The 20,092-nt window shown below is 54.1% G+C and overlaps 1 protein-coding gene across 1 annotated transcript in view; it reads right to left on the bottom strand.

Moving 5' to 3' along the window:
• Nucleotides 1–18,511, bottom strand: part of TRIM8 (tripartite motif containing 8) — a 30,212-nt gene extending 11,701 nt beyond the window's left edge. The window contains exons 1-2 of the mRNA XM_005481138.3: nt 16,898–18,511; nt 15,955–16,610 (exon numbers count right to left, since the gene is read on the bottom strand). Of these exons, the coding sequence (XP_005481195.1) occupies nt 15,955–16,524 (570 nt within the window). The 5' untranslated portion in view covers nt 16,525–16,610; nt 16,898–18,511. The remainder of the gene's footprint in view (nt 1–15,954; nt 16,611–16,897) is intronic.
• Between the last annotated feature and the right edge of the window lie 1,581 nt (nt 18,512–20,092).

Below are 20,092 nucleotides of genomic sequence, written 5' to 3'. Positions count from 1 at the left end.
GATGCCACTGGCCTTCCTGGCCACCTGGGCAACTGCTGGCTTATGGTCCTCAGCTCTGTTTCTGCTGGGCAGCATCCAGCCACTCTGCCCCCCAGCCTGTAGCACTGTGTGGGGTTGTTGTGATCCAAGTGCAGCATCCAGCACTTCACTTTGTTGAACCTCATATATAACTGGCCTTGGCCCATCGATTCAGCCTGTCCAGATCTCTCTCTAGAGCCCTCCTAGTATTAAACACGACTGGTCTCAAAACTGAGCCTTGGAGAGCCTCACTAGTGACCTGGCCAGTAGAGCCACTTCCTGCCCTGTACCTGCCAGGAGAGACAGCATCCCATCAGGGAAAATGCTCCCACACTGTGTCCCAATGCCACAGGGACAGCAGATGCATTTGGGTGGTGAAGGAGCAAGATGGTGGTGCAGCCAGCTCTGAGGGCTGGGGCTGCAGGCACGACCAGGCCCTCAGGGCACTGAGGAGCTCAAGAAATTTCATTTCTCTCTGCTGGGCAGGGAGGGAGAAGAGATCCCCATCCAGGCCTGGGTTTGAACACAGCCCATCCCAGGCGGCCTTCGGTGGCTTTCTTTTCACCACCTCTTTCAGTTTCAGGGGGAAAATGTACATGTTTAGGGCTGCTTATAAATGAGTGCCAAAATTCACCCTGCTGCTGAGCCATCTCCAGCACAGGGCTCTGGCTGCAGGCCCTGGCACAATCTGCCCTGCCCAGCACCAAATGCCCTTTCAGTAACCAACTCAGGAGCACCAGCACTGGAGACTGCAGGAAAAGTGCAGGGTTTGTGACCTCCCGAAAAGTTTCAGACACCCAGACCCAAGTGCCTTGAGCAACTGTTTCCAGCCACTTGGGAGCTCAGACTGACACCAACACCTGGAGCACAACTGCTCCTGAAGACCAGCACTGCCTTGTGCTTCATCCCTGCCATGCCAGAAAATAAAATCTGGGGCCTGCAACTGTATTGAGTGGGATTCACCAGATTTCACAGTTTTTCAGAGCCTAAAAGATCGTGTAATAAGTCCTGCCCTTTCTGTCTTCAGCACACTCTGTGCTTGTGGTTTCTCAAATGCTTCAATCAATTTATATGGACATTAGGGGGGCCCTACAATCCTTTTCTCCCTCATGTCTGTTTTCATACATCTGCCCTTCCCAGATACAAATAAAAAATTAATCCAGAAAGAAAAGAGCAGTCTGTCTTTGGTGGGATCATCTCCCCCAGCTGGCTCTCAGAAGTGCTCTGCCAGCTCCAATGGTGGCAGTCTGGGCAGCAAAGGGAGATAACTCAGTGCTAAAATTCAGCTGAATCAGAAAGTCCTCACACCAGTCCTATTGCTCTGACATATCATTTCTCAGTTGCTCCTCCAATAACCCCCACAAAAAATCCAACAGGCTTTGGCAGCACCCCCAATCCTGCCTCAATCTGTTGCTGTCCCAGTCTTGTCTAGCTCTGTTGAATTCCAAGATCTTCCCAATGTTGACAAAATCTCAGGGTCTCAGCCAGTTGTTCCCAAACTGTGGCTGGGGGAATGGCTTGCCTTACAAAGGAGCCATCCTGCAAAGACCCATCCTATTGCTTGGCAGCAAACCTACCCCATCTGCAAGCCCTGCAAAATTGAGAAACTCTCACTCCCCCTTCCAAATAAACATCTTGGATTCAAGATCCAGCTGGCCTGTGTGATCTCAGAGCCTTATCCCTGCAGGGGTGAAACACAGCCAGCCTCTTCCACCCTTGCTCCCACTGCAGGCTGAGCAGCCTCTCCCCTGCCCAAAGACCTCCACTCAGCACCCATCAGGCTGAGTCCTGCCATGGGAAGCCCTGAGCTCTAAACAACAGCCTCTTTGGCTCCCCACCCCCATGATTTCTAGTTTCTGCTCTGGAGGGAGCCTGGCATGAGGATCTGGAAGCATAAACAGGTTTTATGGGGAGCTCAGACACCTCTGAGGGGCAGAGTAGCAGCAGTACCCACATGTAGCCAGGTCCTGGCCATGAGACCACTGGCAATGACCTGCAGCCACGTGCCCCATCAGTCTCATCTGGTGAGCCAAAGACAAGGGGTCCAGCTGCACAAGGCACCTCTCCAGACTCAGGCAGCACTAGAAAGAAAACCCGCCTTTGATTTAAAGGCCATGATTTCAGTTTTTTTCCTCCCAACTGATCTAGTTAAACTTCCAACCGCTCAAGGCTATTTTAATTTGTACTGGTAAGTTAAATCAACACAAACAAGGACAGAACAGGTTTATATGCACGTCTATTACTGGCCTGCACCAACTGAAGTGCAGCTACATTTCTCCAGGCAGCTTTTTTTTTCTCTAATAAAGATAAGGGGGACGTTTTTGTGCACCTCCAACTGACAAATGGAGCCTGAAAGTGAATTGGGAGTCAAAGCCTTGAGGAAAGTCAAGGTGACTTATGCACCAATAGGCTGGATTCAAAGAGCTTTGCAAAAATGCAGATCAACTAACAAGATTTATAAAACTCGTTAGGGGCTTAGAGGTCGCTTAATTCTCAAAGGTGCCAGGGAAAGTGCCTGACTTGCAGAAGGATGGATGGGGCTTACAGAGGTGGCTATCTCAACCTTTCAGTTGCTTCAAGAAAAGCAGACTCAATTTCTCTTGGAAATGAGGTTTTGACATGCCAAAATGTTTACTGCAAGCCTTGGCTCCTCCATCATTTACTTTAAAGAAAAAGAAACCAAGTCTTGTTGCTGCAGACAACTGTTAGAAACATCTACTGAAAGCCACAGCAGAATCTGCTGCTTCAGCTCACCAGCGCCAGACACCACCCAGAGGAGTATGAGACCAGATTCAGCACACAAGCTGGAAAAAACAGAAGCGGGGAAAAGACTTCGCACTTGCACAGCTCCCCTGTGCCTGGCATTTTGCAGGCTGGAAGCAGCCTGTCAGCACCTGTGGGCAGCCAAGGAAAGGTACAGCGAGTCCATCCAACCCAATGACCATGGCCACAGTCTGCTGAACACCAAGGACCCTCCATTGCCTCTCTGCTGGGTTTTTTCTCTTACCAATTTTTTTTTTTTTGGTGAGGTGGTTGTTGAGAATCTGAAAGCCCGGATTATAATCTTTATGAATCCCATAGTTAGATTGCGCTGAACAGCAGCCCAGCAATACCAGATGTTCAAACAAAGCTGCCAACCGACAGCTGTCTGCAGCTTGCAGCGTGTTTTTACTTTAAAATGCAAAATGATACCAATCTATATTAAAAGAGAGACGTTCAGAGCCTTGCGATAGCAGCTGAAGCCGCGGATATTGCTCTTTCACGCAGGGTGTGGCAGCAGAAGGAAATATCTCAAAAACTACTGCTTAAGCCACCCTCCCAGCCCCCCCAAATCCTGGCCCCTTTCCTAATGGGAAAGAGACTCACGTTACTGCCTGAGTGCCGTGAATGTACCAGTGCGTGTCCAAACAAGCCAGCAAAAAGAAAAATGCAGCATGAACAAACAGCGTCTAACGAAGGATGCCAGAACGAATCTGGGCGCTGCCCACACCGGCCCTCAGCAGCATGGGGAGGACAAAGTGACACATGGGGGGGATGGAGGGAATCAGTCCTGGGGTGGAGGGTGCAGCCCATCCTGCACCACTGATCAAAGTGGGACAAGAAATGTCCCTTCTGGCAGCACAGCATTGCCAGTGGAAGGGTGGGATGGAGGGGCATCTTCCACGGCCCCAGCCCTGTCTGCCCAGCGTCTCACCTCAGGTTGTCCCACATCCCTCTAAAATACACAGGGATGCTCTGGTCCCACTGGAGAAACTCTGCCTGAGTCTCCTTGATGTGAAGCAGGCTTTCAACTTGCACTGCTTTGTACCTTTACTTCTTATGCTGGCTGGGACCAACACAAACCCTAAACCCTGCAACCTTTTCTGCACACCAGCAGCTGGAGAAGGCAAGAACTGCAGCTCAGCCTTGCCCTTCATTATTTCTCCCTCTGGAAATGCAACCCACCCACAACAACCACATTTTGGGGATGGCAAGTCCCGAATACAGTACACATGGCACAATACTCCTGGCTTGCAGGAATTGTGCAAAAAGCACTCTGACTTACTCGAACGTGACGTCCCAAATTCCCCACCAGCCGCGATCACAGGAAATCTTTGGGACCTGTCCCAGGGCTGCCTCACTGTGCTCCGAGCAGCAGCAGCATGAATGAATCATGCTCCTCAACGTGACACCCAGCTCCCAGCAACGTATTCAGGACCAAAATATTTACGTTGCAAATGAGTAAGAATAGGACCAGATCCCCTCCCCAGCCTGGTGACATAAAAAGGCCAACCTGGTCTTGCAGTGAGCAAGTGGGTGGCAGAAGGATAGGAAAACAGGAGGCAGAGACCAGTCCTATGTCTTGCAGCCTGGATGTGCCCAGCGATGCTGAATCAGAGCCCTTCCCAGTTACAGCAAAACCCTGAAGTGGCAAGCACTGAGACTACAAATCCTGTGGTACCACGCTCCCTCTGAGTGACAAGCGAAGGAGCATGCTGGGACGTGTAGTTTCCAGACAGCCAGCAGCAAAATGCCATCCCCCAGTAAACACATCTCAAATTAAAGTGATGCAAGGCCCCCAAACTCCTGGCAAGGTGCCAGCAGTGGCTTCCTGTTGGCAGGCACTTGGCCAATTCCCATGTGTTGCAGTAGCCCCCTTTCAAGAAGAAGCCAAGAGCCCACACCCCACAAATCCCCTCGTCGCTGACCTGCAACCTGCCCCTTCTGAAGTGACGTGTCTGCATGGATTGCAGGATGCTCCCAGAGCTCTGGTGCAGCCCTGGCCCGCAGGAGCTGTCAGCCCTGCTCCTGCCTTGCCACGTTTACTCCATGGCACTGCACTGCCAACCCCAAAGCAGGACCCTGCACCCAGTGCTGGTCAACATCAGCTACATAAAGCCCACCAATGCATCCCTCGAGGGGTCACATAAAGATGCCACTGAAGCAATTAGAGTCTTAGGCAGCAAAAGCAACACACTGGTGTGGTGTTTTCAGGCAGAACAGCACAAGCAGGCAAAGCTCCACCGAATCACCATGCCAGTAAGGCTGGGACAGTCACCTCCCCCCCTACAGGATCCCAGATGGGCACACAGCTACTGTCACCCTGTGCTCCAGCAAGAGCAGACCACACATCACATCCTGGGGAACGTGGCACCCCTCTCCTTGCCCGCTCACCCTCCCCTTTGCGGAGGAAATTGTGCGCCCGGCTGATGTCAGGAGGCATCACTTCACACAAAGGCCAGGCTTCCTGGCAGGGAAGGGGTGGGGGAGTGGGGAGGAAGGGGAAGAGGAGCCTGGGGCAAAGGCAAACAGCATCTACAGCTCCTTGTGTGCGCAAAAGGGGCAGCAGCAGGGGACAACATGGCCCCTTCTACTTCAATTGCCCTTGCACTCGGGAAACAGAGGCAACATCATATTTCCTAGTGCCCTTCACAGGAGCCACAGCACGGCCCTGCCTGCACCCTGTGCAGCCCTTTAAGAATACACTGAAAAGAAGGGACTTAAGTTTATTTTAATTTGCTCCTGCAAATAAATCACTCCCATTTTCTACATGCCCGGCTGTGGCTGTTGCCAACCAGGGGACACAGCTCCCTGCTTAGCACCCAACCAGGAGACAAAACAATTCTATGACAAGATTTAACATCCGCACCCTCAAAATCAGCACAAGTGTGCACCCCACCTGTCTCCTGCTTATGGGTGGCTAAATAGTCATGGTACCCATTAATTGATAAATACAGAGAAAAATAACATGTTAAGGACCAAAGGCAAGAGTAATCAGCAGCCCTCATTTCCCAAACTCCTCTCCCCATTATGCTCCCGAAAGCCAAGCATCTTTCAAAACATGGCCTATCACGGTACCCACATCATCAATATGACCTCCTGCTTCAGCATCTCCTCCTCTACCTCCTGCAGTCCCAGCTCACTCCCAGGCACTGAAAGAGGCTGGTGGCCAGCACCAGACTATGTTGCTTTTGTCTCCAACTCAGCCACTCTCTCAAGGACAGGAGCACTCTGGACCAGCTGCACAGGGACCAGTGAAGAGGGCTCGGCTGTAGGGGACCTGCAGGATATGGTCGATGTTGATTGAGAAGGTAAATCACTGATATTGTAGAGGGCAGCCAGGGAAGGTGGATTTTGGATGTGGGCACCGCCAGGGAATAACTGTAAAGATGCAAACCCTGCTGCTCTCCTTCAACGTGCTGACTTGTGCTCCTAGGAGAAGGCCTGTCATTGGTTTTTAATCTCACCCGATTACGGACCAGCCTTTGACATTATTGATCTCAGGCCCCTGAAGTATCATTTATCTTCTGGGTTTGACTTGGCCATCAGAGCTCGACAGCTCAGACCCCAGTCAGTTCCATCCTCCCAGGGAGCCAAGGGAACTGCTCTGCACAACTCCAGTCCTGCTGATTCACGTGAGCCATGTTTGACACTCAGTTTCCGTCCTCACGTAAGGTGTCTTTCACTCTCTGCCTACCTGGCATGTCATCTTCTGACTCAAAAATCCAGCTCCTCAGGTCTCTGGCAGACCAGCACTGCTTCCTCAAGCTTGGCAGCCCAAGGTGCCTCTAGTGTGCCCAGCTTCCCCCTTTCAGTTTCATTATCCTCTTTCAAGGAGGATGCAGCGGAGGCACAAATGTTATGGGATGTGCTGAGAACTGCACAGGGACTGGGGGAGCAGCACCAGCAGTCAGGGTACAACCAGAGAAGCCATTTCTAGCTGTGACCCACAGCCATTTTCTAGAGCAGAAAGGACCAACAACAGTAGCTCCTCATTTCCTGGTGAGATTGTACCCACAGAAAAATCAGGTGGATATTGTGGCTTTGTGGTGGCTTCCCCTTACCTGCCAGCCAGCACAGCTGCCACAGGGCCAGCTCATGACTTTTGCTTGACCTTCAAAACGTCAATGCCTGCTCCCTCCACCAGACCCAGAAGAGATGGGCTGACGGGCTCCCTGTCCCCTGGATACCTCCATCCCCCACCAAACTGACAGACGCTCCCAGCCTCCACTGTTTGGGAAGCACAAGATTTTCCTCAAATGCCTTTGTCAACAGTTACTGGATGCAGCATACACATGAAGGCTGTCTTTTCAGATGCCTCCTGTCTCTCTCTCCTACAAAGCCAGGCCTTGGTTTTGGGAAGGAGGAATACTTCCTGAGAAGGCTCCAGTGGGCAGTTTTAATTCAGAGAGAGAGGAAGGTTTAGTTTTTGTTCTTCACCTTGTTATCATTTATCATATTGCTGAAAAGCACTTTGGTAAATGGAGATTAATATCATGTGCATTCCTAGATTGTAGCAGGAACCAGCCCTGGGGAGGACCAGGGGAGGAGTACCTGGATGGGGGCAGCTAGCAGGGTCCATGCAAGGTACCATCACCAGCAAAGAAAGCTCCAGTCTCCAGGATTCCTTCCCCACACTGCCATGGACTTCCTGACTCCTAGCAGGTCTCCCCACCTCTGCTTACCTCTAAACTAGGGTAATACCCTGACTTCGCCATCCAGACTTTAGATTGTTGCAGAGATTAAAATGATCTTTATCTCCCCTGTTCTAAGTAGAAAGCTACAAATTCCTTAGCTGGAGGACAGGCCTTGGCTTTACTTGCTGGGCTTACATGCTCAGGAATTGTGTTTGGAAAGGGGTGGTCTTCACACCAGGCACTATTTCCAGTTCCCTGCCCAGATGCCCTGTTGTGCAGGATGCCAGCAGGCAGAGGCAGGGAAACAGCCCCCAGATGTGCTCTCATTCCCTTGATGGGGGCAGGCTCCGTCCCCACCCCCTACAATCAAACTACCTCTGACCAAAACAGAGCTCGCAGGCCTCAGCCACCCAGTAACAACAGTGCAGCTGTGGCAGGAGAGCTGCAGTAATTCCCTCCTGGATCTGGCCACCCCCATCACTAAGGGCTAGCACAATACCAGAGGGAAGGGGGAGCGCAGCACCCTCCCCCGCACTGTCCCCAAAGGGTCTGCGAGGGGGACAGAGACCTCGCAGCACATTTATTCCGCTCCATCCATTTGAGAGGCACGCTTCAAGGGGCTTTTTGCCGTCAGAGGCGAGTGCACCAGGACAGGAAAAGAACAAAGGGAGGCACCGGCACCCCCAGCCCTTTGTCTGAGCGCAGAGGAGTTCACCTGCAGGGAAAACCTGCTCCCACCGCAGAGGCGGCAGCTCCACATGGATTCAGAGGGGGAGAGGGATGCGGCCCCCCCTTGCAGCAAGAGGATAATGAGCAGAAGGACGCAATCACATTACCCTCTCTCTCCCCTTGCACAAGCCCATTACAGTGTACGCCAACCCCCCCGAGTTACCAACAACCCAACAACCGCAACCAGCAATAAAAACCATTGCCACAGAAATATCAACCCACCCCCCAGCGTGATCGATCTGTGTCTGCGTGTGGCCCAGCACCAAACCCTGGAGCTCGGCTCCACCGACCAGGATTGACTGGGAGGGAAGGGGGTGGGAGACTAGTTTCCAGGGGATGGGGTTTTAAAGCCACACAATAACTGGCTCAAATGAGGGTTTAGATTAAGCTGTCGTATGGCAAGGGAAAACACTGCCTCCATTAGGACATGCAGGATTTTCTTTCTCCAAAGCTACAGCTCTAGGATGACGCTTCCAGGTTGCCCAGGCAGGGAGAGGAGAACTGGGTGATGCCGAGCAAATGGGGGATCCTGAACAGGGAGAGATGGGTAGAGGGAAGAAAAGGCAGATCAGCCCCAGATCATATAGTCGGCTGCTCTGACAATGTTTACTCATATTTCAGAGAGACACAGCCATCCGGAACATCATTCCCTGCCAACTGCCTCATCTGGAGCCATCCACAGCTCGGCTCTTCCCAGCCCACTCCAGAGACAGCCCCCCCATCAAAGCATCCACACAGCAAGAACTGAAAAAGGAAAGGTAGGGGGAAGAGAAGAAACAGAGAAATTAAATTAATTCGTGTTTTGGGTTTTTTTTAACAGTTCTGGTACATCATCTCAGCAAACAGATGACTTGGAGTGCAACAGCACCGCTGCAGAGTGCAGGGCACTGCGCTGAGCTGGGAACTTCTGCTCATGTTACCATCACAAGAGAATCACAAGACAGAAGAGGGACAACCATGATGCCCTGGTGAGAACAGGCTGAAGCTGTCCTTATCAGCAAGGATCCAGGACTGAGAACCTCTTCCCTGAGTTCATCTGGGGGACATATGTAAAAACTTTTGCGTGCATCCAGAGTCTCATGCCTGTGAATAACCGCCCCTCCCTCCATATTAGGGACCAGACATCTCCTCCTCCCATTCCCAAGTATGCTGGATATGGCTCTCCCAGAAAAAGGAGGGGTAGCTGCCTCTGTCCTTCCGTGGAGGAGAGGGAAGGGCAGGACATCCCAGGTCCTGCAAATTTCACATCTCCCCACCAGTCCCCCAGCATCTTCCTCACCCTCTCTTCCAGCAAACAGAGGTTCATTGCAGAAAACTGGCTATCACTGCAAGCAAGCTCAGCAGCTCCGAGTCCTCTGTGCCATCCCACTTACTTCAACCCAACCAGCATCTCCTCAGCCTACAGGCTGCTGATAAATGCAAGAAGTTGACAAAGTCATCAGAACCTAGCCCAGATCCATAGCACATTATTTTTTTTTAAAGCAAAAAAGCCAGGCCAGACCAGATTCTGCCCTAAAGCCTTTGTGGCAAAGCAAAATCCTGCTCCAAGTGTTTATTTATAAATCCGTACATACATGTACATTTGAATTCTGACAGAATTAATTCTGGCATCCAGCTAATTCAAAGCATTCCTCCCCCATCACACTACTGTTGCAGGCCAGCCCTGCACAGAAGCTGATTATAAAATGCTGCACTAGCCAGGCATTTCTGCAAAGGCTTGTGCTATTGAGCATTCAGTCTTTCCTTGCTTGGCTATTTCATTGTTTCGGTGTCGATCCCTCCTCTCTTGCCCTGTGTTTCCTGGTTACTTTTGTCCCTGCTCTGGAAGCACTGCTGCTCTCAGCCCCATTTCAGTGTCAGATTGAAAAAAACCCCAAAACAATTACATGAAATTAAAGAGAAGAAAAGAAGAAATTATCACCATGTACCAAGATTTCCAGTAAACAGACAGGTAATGAGCAAAAAACAGGCCAATATGCTGCAAGCAAGCTGCAGACAGATCTGGGGACAGAAAGCCTGCTGCCCGCCTCCCAAGTACAGCTAAGAAATCCCTGTGTGGTCACACGCTGTCCTCTGGAGCAGAGAGGAGAGAGGTCAGGGCAGCCAGCACTGTAAGAGCCTCTTTATTCTTGGGCAGTTGCACGAATCTGATCACTTGTGCCCTTTGTGAGACATGGAAATCTGCCTTCTCCTCCCACCCCCTTCGCCAGCCCCTCTTGTGCTCCTCCCGCTCAGATGGGGACAGAGGCAACTCCTTGGCTCCAGAGGCAAAGACCAAAGCAGCAGAGGGGCTGTGGATGCCCCTCTGGCTGGACCAGGCCCGGATCAGCACACAGGAGACTTTGAGAACAGCGCTTTGCTGGAGCAAGGGGAGGGGAGAAGGGAAGGACAGTCCTGGGGCTTGCACATTCCTTGAAGGGCTCACCCAGACTCCCTCGTGTGAGGCACGAGGCCGAGGGGTGGAGACAAGTCCAGGGTGTCCCAATGCAGTTCATGCCTCTCTACTTCTCCCTCTCCATCGTGCTCATGGGCTTGAGGAGAATGGCACGCTGATCACCTCCACGCCAGCAGACACATGATGCTCACATAAGTATCACACGATAGATTTAGATTAAACAAATGTCTGGGCTAAGTTCATTATACCCTCATCACCAGACAAAGCTGGGCTTAGACCTCCTAGTTCAGAGACCAGACCACAACACCTCTGTCTCAGGGGCTCATTCAAAGTCACTGCTGAGGGAGGGCTTCAGGGTGGAAAGCCCTAGGTAGGCCAGAGCAGTCTGGTGAGCAGGGCTGTAAGCCTGGGCTACATATTGTTGCTACTCCTTGCAAAGCAGCTCAAGGTCCTCAGGTGAACCTTTCCTTATCTCTCCTCTTTCCACCTCACTCTCTGAGCTCCCATCCACACTGCACTGTCCCCTATGGGAAGAGAGCATTCTCCACAGCAGCCCCTGTCCTACCCCTTCACCAAGGCTGTCCCCTCCACACAAGTCTCCTCCCTGCCACCCAAGCCACCAGGCTGCCTCCCAGCATTCTCCATCTCTGCTGTCACTTCTCGGATTGACTCTACACAAAAGACTTGCAGCTGCAGGTCTGGAGCAACAAACCGCTGGCAACCTGACGGGCTAAGGGCACAGAAAATGTTCAAGCTTAGCAGGAAAGCAGCGGGGAAAAGCCCTTAATCCAAACCCTGCGGAGGCAGGAGACTGCTCCAGTTCAGCCAGAGATCTGGGACTGCCAGACACCCACTGCTGCTTGGCCAGCAAACCCAGAGGGGTTTGCAGCAGAGTGGCTCAGCGCCCCCAGACCACTCTAGGGCAGCTCAGGCTGCTACAGCTTGAACTGAATTCTGCTGCCCCTGACAACACGGAGCAGCAAAGCCTGACAGATCCATGTGGTGAGTGGCACGCAGCTCAGGAGCCAGGCTAGGTGGGTGCTGGGATTTCTGCCACTGCCCAAGGCCCAAGAAGTCAGTGCTCATCATGGCAGCGTGACCAACTGACAGCATCCCAGGGCACAATGATCAGCCACATTTAGGAGCATGTTCCTGGGCAGGAATCAGGGCATAAGCAAAGCCAGGGAAGGAAAGACCTGGGTTAGGCTGACCTAACCCTTGGGCTAGACTGCCAGTTCAGCTCTGGGGTGCTGGTGGAGGTTCAGATGGCAGGTGCAGGGAGAAGGTGCCCATCTCCTGCTTCATAGGACCTATTGCAAAAGTTGTCTGGGGACTGGCAATGCTCAAAGAGTGCCACAGCAAATGCCTGCCAGGCACCAGCCACACCACCTACAGCCACGAGAGCTAAATTAGCACTCAAGCACTCGGGCACTTGTACTCACAATGCCTGCAGTGAGCTGCGTGCCGTGCTCCTCATAAACAAGTCATCTGGAAAATAAGTAAGCCTGTAAAAATCCAGTCCATCACAAGTTACCAAACCTGTTTCAGAGTAAAACAACCTAGAGCAGCTCATGCCAGAAGCCTAGCAGTGAAGCTGATATCGAGCTTCCCCACCAGTAGGACTCCCTTGGTCCCAGCAAAACATCCTGGCACTGACAGCAGCATGGGGATGCTATGTAGGACTTTGTGGTGGCCAAAGCTGGCAAAGTATCAGAGTTTTTGGTACAGACTTGAGATCCATCTCTTCCTGTGCTCCTACCAAGCACTCAGCTTTCCTCCTTCTCATAATTTAGAAAGCATGAGTTTGCCTTATGTGGGGTGCTGCCAAAGAAGAAAGCCCAAACCCACTGAACTGCAGATGGAGCCAGCAGCCCGGTCCCTGTCCCCCTGGATTTGCTGAACATGCACAGCTCCATGGACAGTGCTGGATGCTGTTCCTACACACCTCCAGGAGGATCCCCAATGTTTTCCTCCAGGTCTCAGCACCACAATGCATTTTCTCCTACTTAATGTTCAAAGCCACCAGATATCTTCAGAATATGAAGGGATTTCTAGGAAGCTAAGACAGGGAGAAATTGATCTCCTTCCCCCAAAACAAAACAGAAGCAGAGCCTCTCTACCCAAGACATTTCCACTGGTGGCACCTCTAGCTGAGGACAGGCAGCTGGGAAACCTCTGAGCAAGCTCAGATGTACCTGGCCTCAACCAACCATGTCCCCCACAAAGACAGGGCAACCATAGTAATACCTCACAGGTGAGTCTCTTTCTCTGACTGCTGACTTCTTACCCATACTCCAATCCCAGCAATGTATTTTCCCCCTTTTTGGACGGAGAAAAAATAAAAAGCAACACCTCAACCTCGCACTGGAGCAACTTTCTTTTCCAGCCTTAGAAGCAGGTTCCCCCATGCAGGCAGGAGGCACATGGCTAGGGCAGCAAAGGCAAAGATGGAAGAAAAACTGTTTCATTTTGAGACCTTGAAACAAACAAAATGAGAAGAAGCAAAAAAAAAAAGAAAAAAAAAGAAAAAAAAGAAAAGAGGGTGCCTTGTTGGCTTTTCTTTCCCCCCCTCTCCTCTTTAAGCACTACAAAAACAGGAAACAAAGGAGAAAACATCTCACGGGGGGAAGGGGAGGTAAGCGCTTTATACGCCCACGAAAGAAAGATTAACCACATATTTTATTTACTGTTTGTATTACAGTTGCACTGTGGAGTTCAACTAATTCCGAGCCAGGGCTCTGCGGGTTTGTGCAGCACCTAATGCTGAGCGGGGTCCTTCCCCCAAACCCACCAGGCGCATGTTCTGCTTCAGGCAAACCCTGCATGGACACCCCCCTTCCTCTGGCAGACACCCACCTCCAGCCTCCTTCACCCAGCCAGAGCACTCCTGCCCCACCTGCCAGCTCAGCTGACAAAGTGCTGGTGCAGTCCCCAAGGAGTTTTGAGCCCCTTTTCCCCTTCAAACCAGTCTGTAACCAGGGCTAAGGTGCCCTTTGAGGCAGGTTGGCAACACAGCCAGAGGAATAAATGCTTAAAAAGCAGAGTTTATGGGGAGCATGTTTGCAGGCTCCAGTCCCTCCTCCGGACCACGGGGGACATCCCCTCCACAGCAAGTTGGCGTTGCAACCCCCACATTTGTGAGTCCCTCGCACCAAGGTCAGGGCTCCGATCCTCCCAACTTTGACTCATTTCTCAATTAACGGCTTTCTGAACACAAGCCACACATGGAACAAACCTCTCACAATGGGGCCTCCCCCGGACCTCCCAAGCCCAGCGTTACTCATCTGCCCCCCAGTCCCAGTCCATCTTTTCTCGGGATGCTCCGAGTGTGGCTCACCGCCGCTGCAGGGTGAGCAAGCAGCCAGGAATCCCGGGCCCGGCTCCCGCAGGCGGGAAGCCGTCACCAGCTGAGCTCATGCACCCTAATTCGGGAGCCGACGAGGCGAGGCCACCTTCCTTGCTGGCTGGCAACCGGCAGCTTTCAGCTGGAGACCCAGCCACAGCCACGGAGCAAGGGCTGGCAACTTGCTGGGTGCTTTTCCCAGGGGCTCATCCCTACTCCAGCCACTTCATGGAAGAAGTGATTCAACTATAGGGAGGATCCTTTGGGCACACCGTCCCCCAGCTTGGTGCTGTCCTTCAGTGACCCAGACTCCGTGCACCCAACCGAGCCACGCGCCCAGCGGGAAGAGACAAGCTTATCATCACAGAGAAAGGAAATTAAGATAACGTGGCGATGGAGGTACCAAGGGATTTTGCCAAGGTCACAAAACAATTCCATGGCTCTACGATACAACCGTCTAACACTTTCGGTGTCTGGCCACATATCCTAAAATTTCAAGCCGGGGCCAAAATCCAGCCTAGGCAGTGGCAGATTTCTGCCAGGTCATTAGCAGTGTGCATCCCCAAGAAGCCGCGAACATCCAGCCATAACAACGGCAGCAACAACAAAAAAAACATGCAGCAAGAGCGGGAATAAATGAGATCAAAGTGTCCTGGAAAAGGACCTGGAAAAATAGTTTCGGTCCCTGGCTAAGGCTCCTGGGACATGCACGAGAACCCCATCCCAGCCCTGCACAGCCCTCCCGAGGTGGCTCCCCACCCTGGCAGAGGGAAACCAAAATGACTCCCTAAAAATAGAAGCAGAAAAGCGCTTCTCCAAAAGACTGACTGGGTCTTTCCCCTTCCAGCATGTGTGGCGGAGCTGCTGGCACCTCCGTGGAGGTCCCTGGTTTTACCCCAGAAAACCTGGAGAGGAAAATAACCTTCCTGTGAGCTCAGGCTGGCTCCTCTCTACACAGAGCTGCACCCCCCTGCCCCACTCCCAGGCCTGGCCATCCAATTGGAAAGTAATTATACTGCAATTTTTATTTATGACTTCTTCGGTTTTTTTTATTGCTAAATGGTGACTCATTTTGGCAACATTAAAATACACAGGAAATCATCCCCATTTTACAGTAATCACTATTCAATTCATTGTTAAATATTTATTCGGCAGACAAGCGCCGAGCCTCTTTCGAAGGGTCGGAGGGGGAGCGGAGGGGCAACCCCGAAAAGGGGGAAGGTGGTAGAAAGGTCAGGGCAGGGCTGGCCGCAGGGCTGGTAAATGCCCGCCAGAACTGGAGGGTGGGGAGCCAGGGGTGAAAGCTCCTGACAGATGGCCTGGCCAAGAGCAAAATACAGACCCGCTTTCCCTCGAATCCAGCACAACAGCCCAAGCTGCTCTAGGGAGAGAGGCAGCCCTGTGCCCCCCAATAAAAAAATCACATTATTTGGCCAAATCCCAAGACTGAATCCCCACCAGTGAGACGTCATGGGTCTCTGACACGTCATGGGTCTCTGACACGAAGCTCTTCCATTGCCGGGGGGAAGAGGACGGCGGCCACCAGCCCCAGTGGGAGGCAGTGGGAAGAGCAGGCAGTTTGACATTCACAGGCCTTACAATGGACAGGGTTTGCTCCTGCAGCCGCTTTGTCCTCCCAGGAAGCCCAATTTTGGGGTGACTCGACCTCAGCTGCAGGCAGCTCTTCTGCCTTCCCCCAAACAGCTGCATAGCCCAGCACAAACCTGGCAGACGGCCCCTCCAAACACCCCTGGCCCAAGACTGCAACCCTGCCCTGCAGAGTGCACACCCAAGGGGCTGCAGGACCCACAGCTCAACAGCTACAAAGGCCCCACAGCATAGACACCTTCCCCGGGGAGCCCCCCTGGCACCCACGGGCTCCGTCACTGCTTGGCTGGGAGGCCACCCAACATGTCTGCCACAGGGGGACCCCGGGCGGAAGGAGGAGCAGTGCCAGGATGGATTTTGTGTAGGTCCGACACAAACACAGGGGAACAGACATGGCAGGGAAGAGGGTGACTGGGCAGTCCCCAGGCTGGGCAAACCCGAGCGTCCAGGATGGTTGGACTCACCCGGATCTCATTGCGGCGGATCTCCACGTCGCAGACCGAGTGTCCCTGGTGGGCCCCGCTGTAGTAGCAGCAGAACTGGCAGACGGCCACCTGCTCGGCCTCGCAGTGGTACAGGCGGTAGGCGTTGTGCTGGGGGCAGCTCCAGGCCCTCACGTCCTCCGCCTCCACCAGGAGATGCCCCCGGGCCGTGGAGGGCTGCTGCAGGTGGGTCTGGACGTGGGACTGGCAGCACGGAGCCTCGCACCTCAAACAGATCTTCTGGGCCGGCAGCGGCGGGCCCCGGCGGCAGAAGACGCAGTGCAGGACTGAGGGGGGCTTCTCCAGGTTGAGGGAGTTGAACTTCTCCACGATGTTGGTGAGCTTCAGGTTCTTCTCCAGGTTGGGCTTCTGGTTGTAGGCCTGGTTGCACTCCGGGCACCGCACCAAGCCCGACTCCTTGGCCCACGCCTCCCCAATGCAGCCCCGGCAGAAGTTGTGCTTGCAGGGCAGCTGGACCGGCTCCACAAAGACATGCAGGCAAATGGGGCAGATGAGCTCCTCTTCGAAGCAGTTCTTCCAATTCTCGGCCATCTCTGCCGGCAGATCTGTCGACGCTTCCCCACAGCCGCTTCGGTCGCTCAGTGCGGTCTAGGGGCGGACGCCGGGGTCTGTCCTCCCTGAAAGGGGAAGGCTGAGGGTGAACGGACAGGCTCCCCCCTCCCCGCAGCACACGCCATAAATAATAAACCGCAGCAGATTTTAAAATCGGGGATAAAATAAGCTACAGAGCAGCACTCTAGGAATATCCGGCAAGAAAACGCAACGTCCCCATCGCTTCGTTAAAAAACAACACAAATGGTCAAAAAAACCCCAACACGATCCTGTTGGACTTACAGCCCGAAGTCCTAACCACCCCCAAAAGCCATTTGCTCCTTTTTACCCCAGAAGGTGAACTGAAACTTACCAAAGGTTGAAAAAAATCCATACAAAATCCAGCAGCAGAGTCCAAGTTCCATATAAAGCTCCTAAATTTAGCGCTCCGGATCAGATTTTTCTTTTCTTAGGTTTGCAACTGACATTCAATATTTTAAAGGGACTTTTGTCCCCCACCAACCCTGGCCAACAGCTGAGGGCAGCGACTCGCTCGGGCTTTTTTTTCCCCTTCCCTGTATTTCTCCTCCCTCTCCCCCTGATGGGAGTTGGGAATCAGAGTCTTTTAAAGGAAACAGATCAAAGGGTTAAGATCCAAAACGGGAAAAGGAGGAAGATTAAAAAAATAATAATAATAGCGACGATGACGATGGCGGAAAAACGAATTCTCTCTGCGGCCCCCGAGATTTGTTTCTAAATCGGAGGAGCAGCAGGGGAAAAAAGGAAGAGGGGGAAAAAAGACAAGACAGGAAAAAAAAAAAAAAAAGAGAAAAAAAAAAGCTCTCTCGCCTGCTTCGAGATTGCGAGGTCTTGAATGGGAGAGCTCGGTCATTCAGAGCAAACGCCAGCCCAGCACAGCCCGCCCAGCTCCTCCAACGCTCCCGGAGAGGGATGGGAGAGGGGACGGGCTTTGCCACGGGGGGTTCTGAGCCCCGCGGACCCCAAATCAACCTGCTCTCACTTCCCACCACGGCTGGGGGGAAAAAAGGCGCCCGGAGGGTTCGTCCTAGCCCGCTCTCGTGGCCGGCCCGGGGGTCGCAAGCCCCCGACGGTAACAATGCTTCGGGGTGCACGGACGGCGCCCGAGCCGGCGGCGGAGCGCTGCCTTCCCCGGCGCGGCCCCGCCGGGAAGGGGCGAGGCAGCGGCGGGCAGCCGGGAGGAGCCGGCCGGAGCGAGCGGTTCCGGGAGAGCCGAGTCAGCTCTCAGCCATCTTGAGCTGCCCGGCTGAGAACGGAGACCGGGAGCGCGTTAAAAATAAAATTAAAAAATAAATAAATTTTAAAAAGAAAAAAAAAAGAAGAAAAAAGGGTCTTTAAAAAAAGAAATTATAAATAAAGTCACCAGAACAACCCCGCTCCCGGGAGCCACCTCCTCCGCCTGCCCAGCGAGGCTCTGCGGAGGGGCTGCGGGGCCAGGCGAGCCCGAGCCGAGCCGAGCCGAGCCGTCCCGTCCCGGCGGGGCCGCTCAGCACAGCCCCCCGCGCCCGCCCCCGCCGCCTCCTCCAGCCATCTTGGGGTCGCCCTGGGCGCCGGAGCCCCACGCCCCGGCTTCCTCCCGCCGCCCCCGGGGAGGCGGCCGCGGCCGGGGAGGGGGGGAGGAACGCGGAGCGAGGCGGGTGGGGGCGCGGAGCCCCGCAGCGGGAAGGGGAAGGGGGGGCGGCGCCTCGGGCTCAGCCCCGGCGCGGGGGGCCGGGGCGGCGGCGGGGGGCGGGCGGGGCGGCCATGGGGGCGGCGGCCGCGCGGATCGATCAACCGGGGAAAGGGGTGCGGACGGACGGGCGCGCCCCGCCCCGCTCGGGAGCCGGCCGGGGTGGGGGGCGGAGCGGAGGCGCCGGTGCCGGTGGGTCTCGCCGGGCGCTGCCGCCGTCGCCGCCTCGGAGCTGCCGCTGTGCTGCGGCGGGAGCAGCCCCGCCCCGGCCGCGGGACCGCCCCGCGCGTCACCGGGCACCGCCCCCGCCCCGCCCCGCCGCCCCGCCGCCGTAAAGGGGACACGGCCCGCGGTGGGGCCCGGCGCCGACCGCCGCCAATCTGCGCCGGTCTCAGCCGCTGCTTTCGAGGAGGCCGCGCTCGGCATGTCCCGTCTGGCCCCTGCATCGGCCGTAGGGCCCCCCTGCCCGGTCACCGGCATCCCTGCGCGGTGCCCGCTGCTCAGGGTGCCAGTCCGTAAAAAGGCAGATTGCCCTGGAACCGGTGCACATCTGGGTCACAGCTGGTGCTGGGCACCGTCCTCATCGCCGTGTACAACTTCCTCGCGGCGGGAACAGGAGGGGCAGGCACTGGTATCTTCTCTCTGGTAACCAGGGACGGGACCCGAGGAAATGGCCTGAAGTTGTGTTAGGGGAGGTTGAGGTTGGGGTTGGATATTAGAAAAAGGTTCTGGCTGGGCACTGGTTGGGAACAGGCTCCCCAAAGAAGTGGCCATACCACCAAGCCTGCCTGAGTTCAAGAAGCGTTTGGAAAACACACTCAGGCACACTGAGGATGTTTAATTCTTGAAGATGTCTTTTGCAGGGCAAGAGTTGGATTCGATGATCCTTGTGTGTCCCATACAACTCAGAATATTCTGGGATAAGTGCCCTCAAGAGCCTCCTGTGTCCTCTTGGCTGGCTTCTAGAAGGGCTGTTACTTTGCATTTAGATGCATTTCCTCCCTGTGCAGAGCCACAGCCGTTTGTCCCCTGGGGTCTTTCCCAAACCAGAACCCCCAGCACCTTCTGCCAGAGCTTGGGGCACAGAGGTGTCTCTGTTAACAGCTCTCCCACCAAATGTTTCCGCAGCTGTTTTGTGGGACACTGTATATCTAACCCCTGCCATATGTGCCAAGCTGCTGGGAATAAAGCACGTTGCTGGTGGAAATCCATTTTGCACTGGCAAGAGCGTCAATGGCTCAAAAACAAAGTATTTACATCAAAAAATGATCGGGGTCCACAGTCAGGTTTGTGGTGGAGTGACAAGAGGGCAAAGGCTCAGTCATAAGCTTTGGGATCTGGCCCAAACCTGACCCTTGGGTGAGGCTCTCTGATGGCAATTTGCCTCTGGGAGGGATTTAGCAGGAATTCCCCATCTGCGGCCTCAAACGTCTGAAGACACCACTCAGCAGTGTCTGCTATAGCACCGTGTATCCCAGTGCCTTGGACCACCCAGGGCAGGCTGCTGGAGGGATGAGCATTTCACACCACTCCCAGTATGGGGATTATCCAGGTCTTTCCACACTGTTTTACAGGAACCCCTGTGCGTAGACAGGCCCTGCCTAGAGACACTCTGATAAGGAGACAGTGATGGCTTCTGCTGGGGCTCACCCCGTGTCACCCCTCGGCCGCCCCCTCCATCCCTGCCCTCCTGGGGCTCAAGTGAAAAGGGAGCGGTTTGCCATGCAGTTCCTGTGCCAGGCCTCGGAGCCCATGGGCTGTACCTCTCCTGCAGGGTTTTACAGCCAGCCGGCAGCCAGGGCTGGTGGGAGCTGGGCAGGGCAGCATGAGATGTGTCAGAACCGCAGGCGACTGGCGGAG

Source organism: Zonotrichia albicollis, chromosome 7 (genome assembly GCF_047830755.1).
Source record: "Zonotrichia albicollis isolate bZonAlb1 chromosome 7, bZonAlb1.hap1, whole genome shotgun sequence".
NCBI classification, from domain to species: Eukaryota; Metazoa; Chordata; class Aves; order Passeriformes; family Passerellidae; genus Zonotrichia; species Zonotrichia albicollis.
This window is presented reverse-complemented; position numbering and strand designations above follow the sequence as displayed.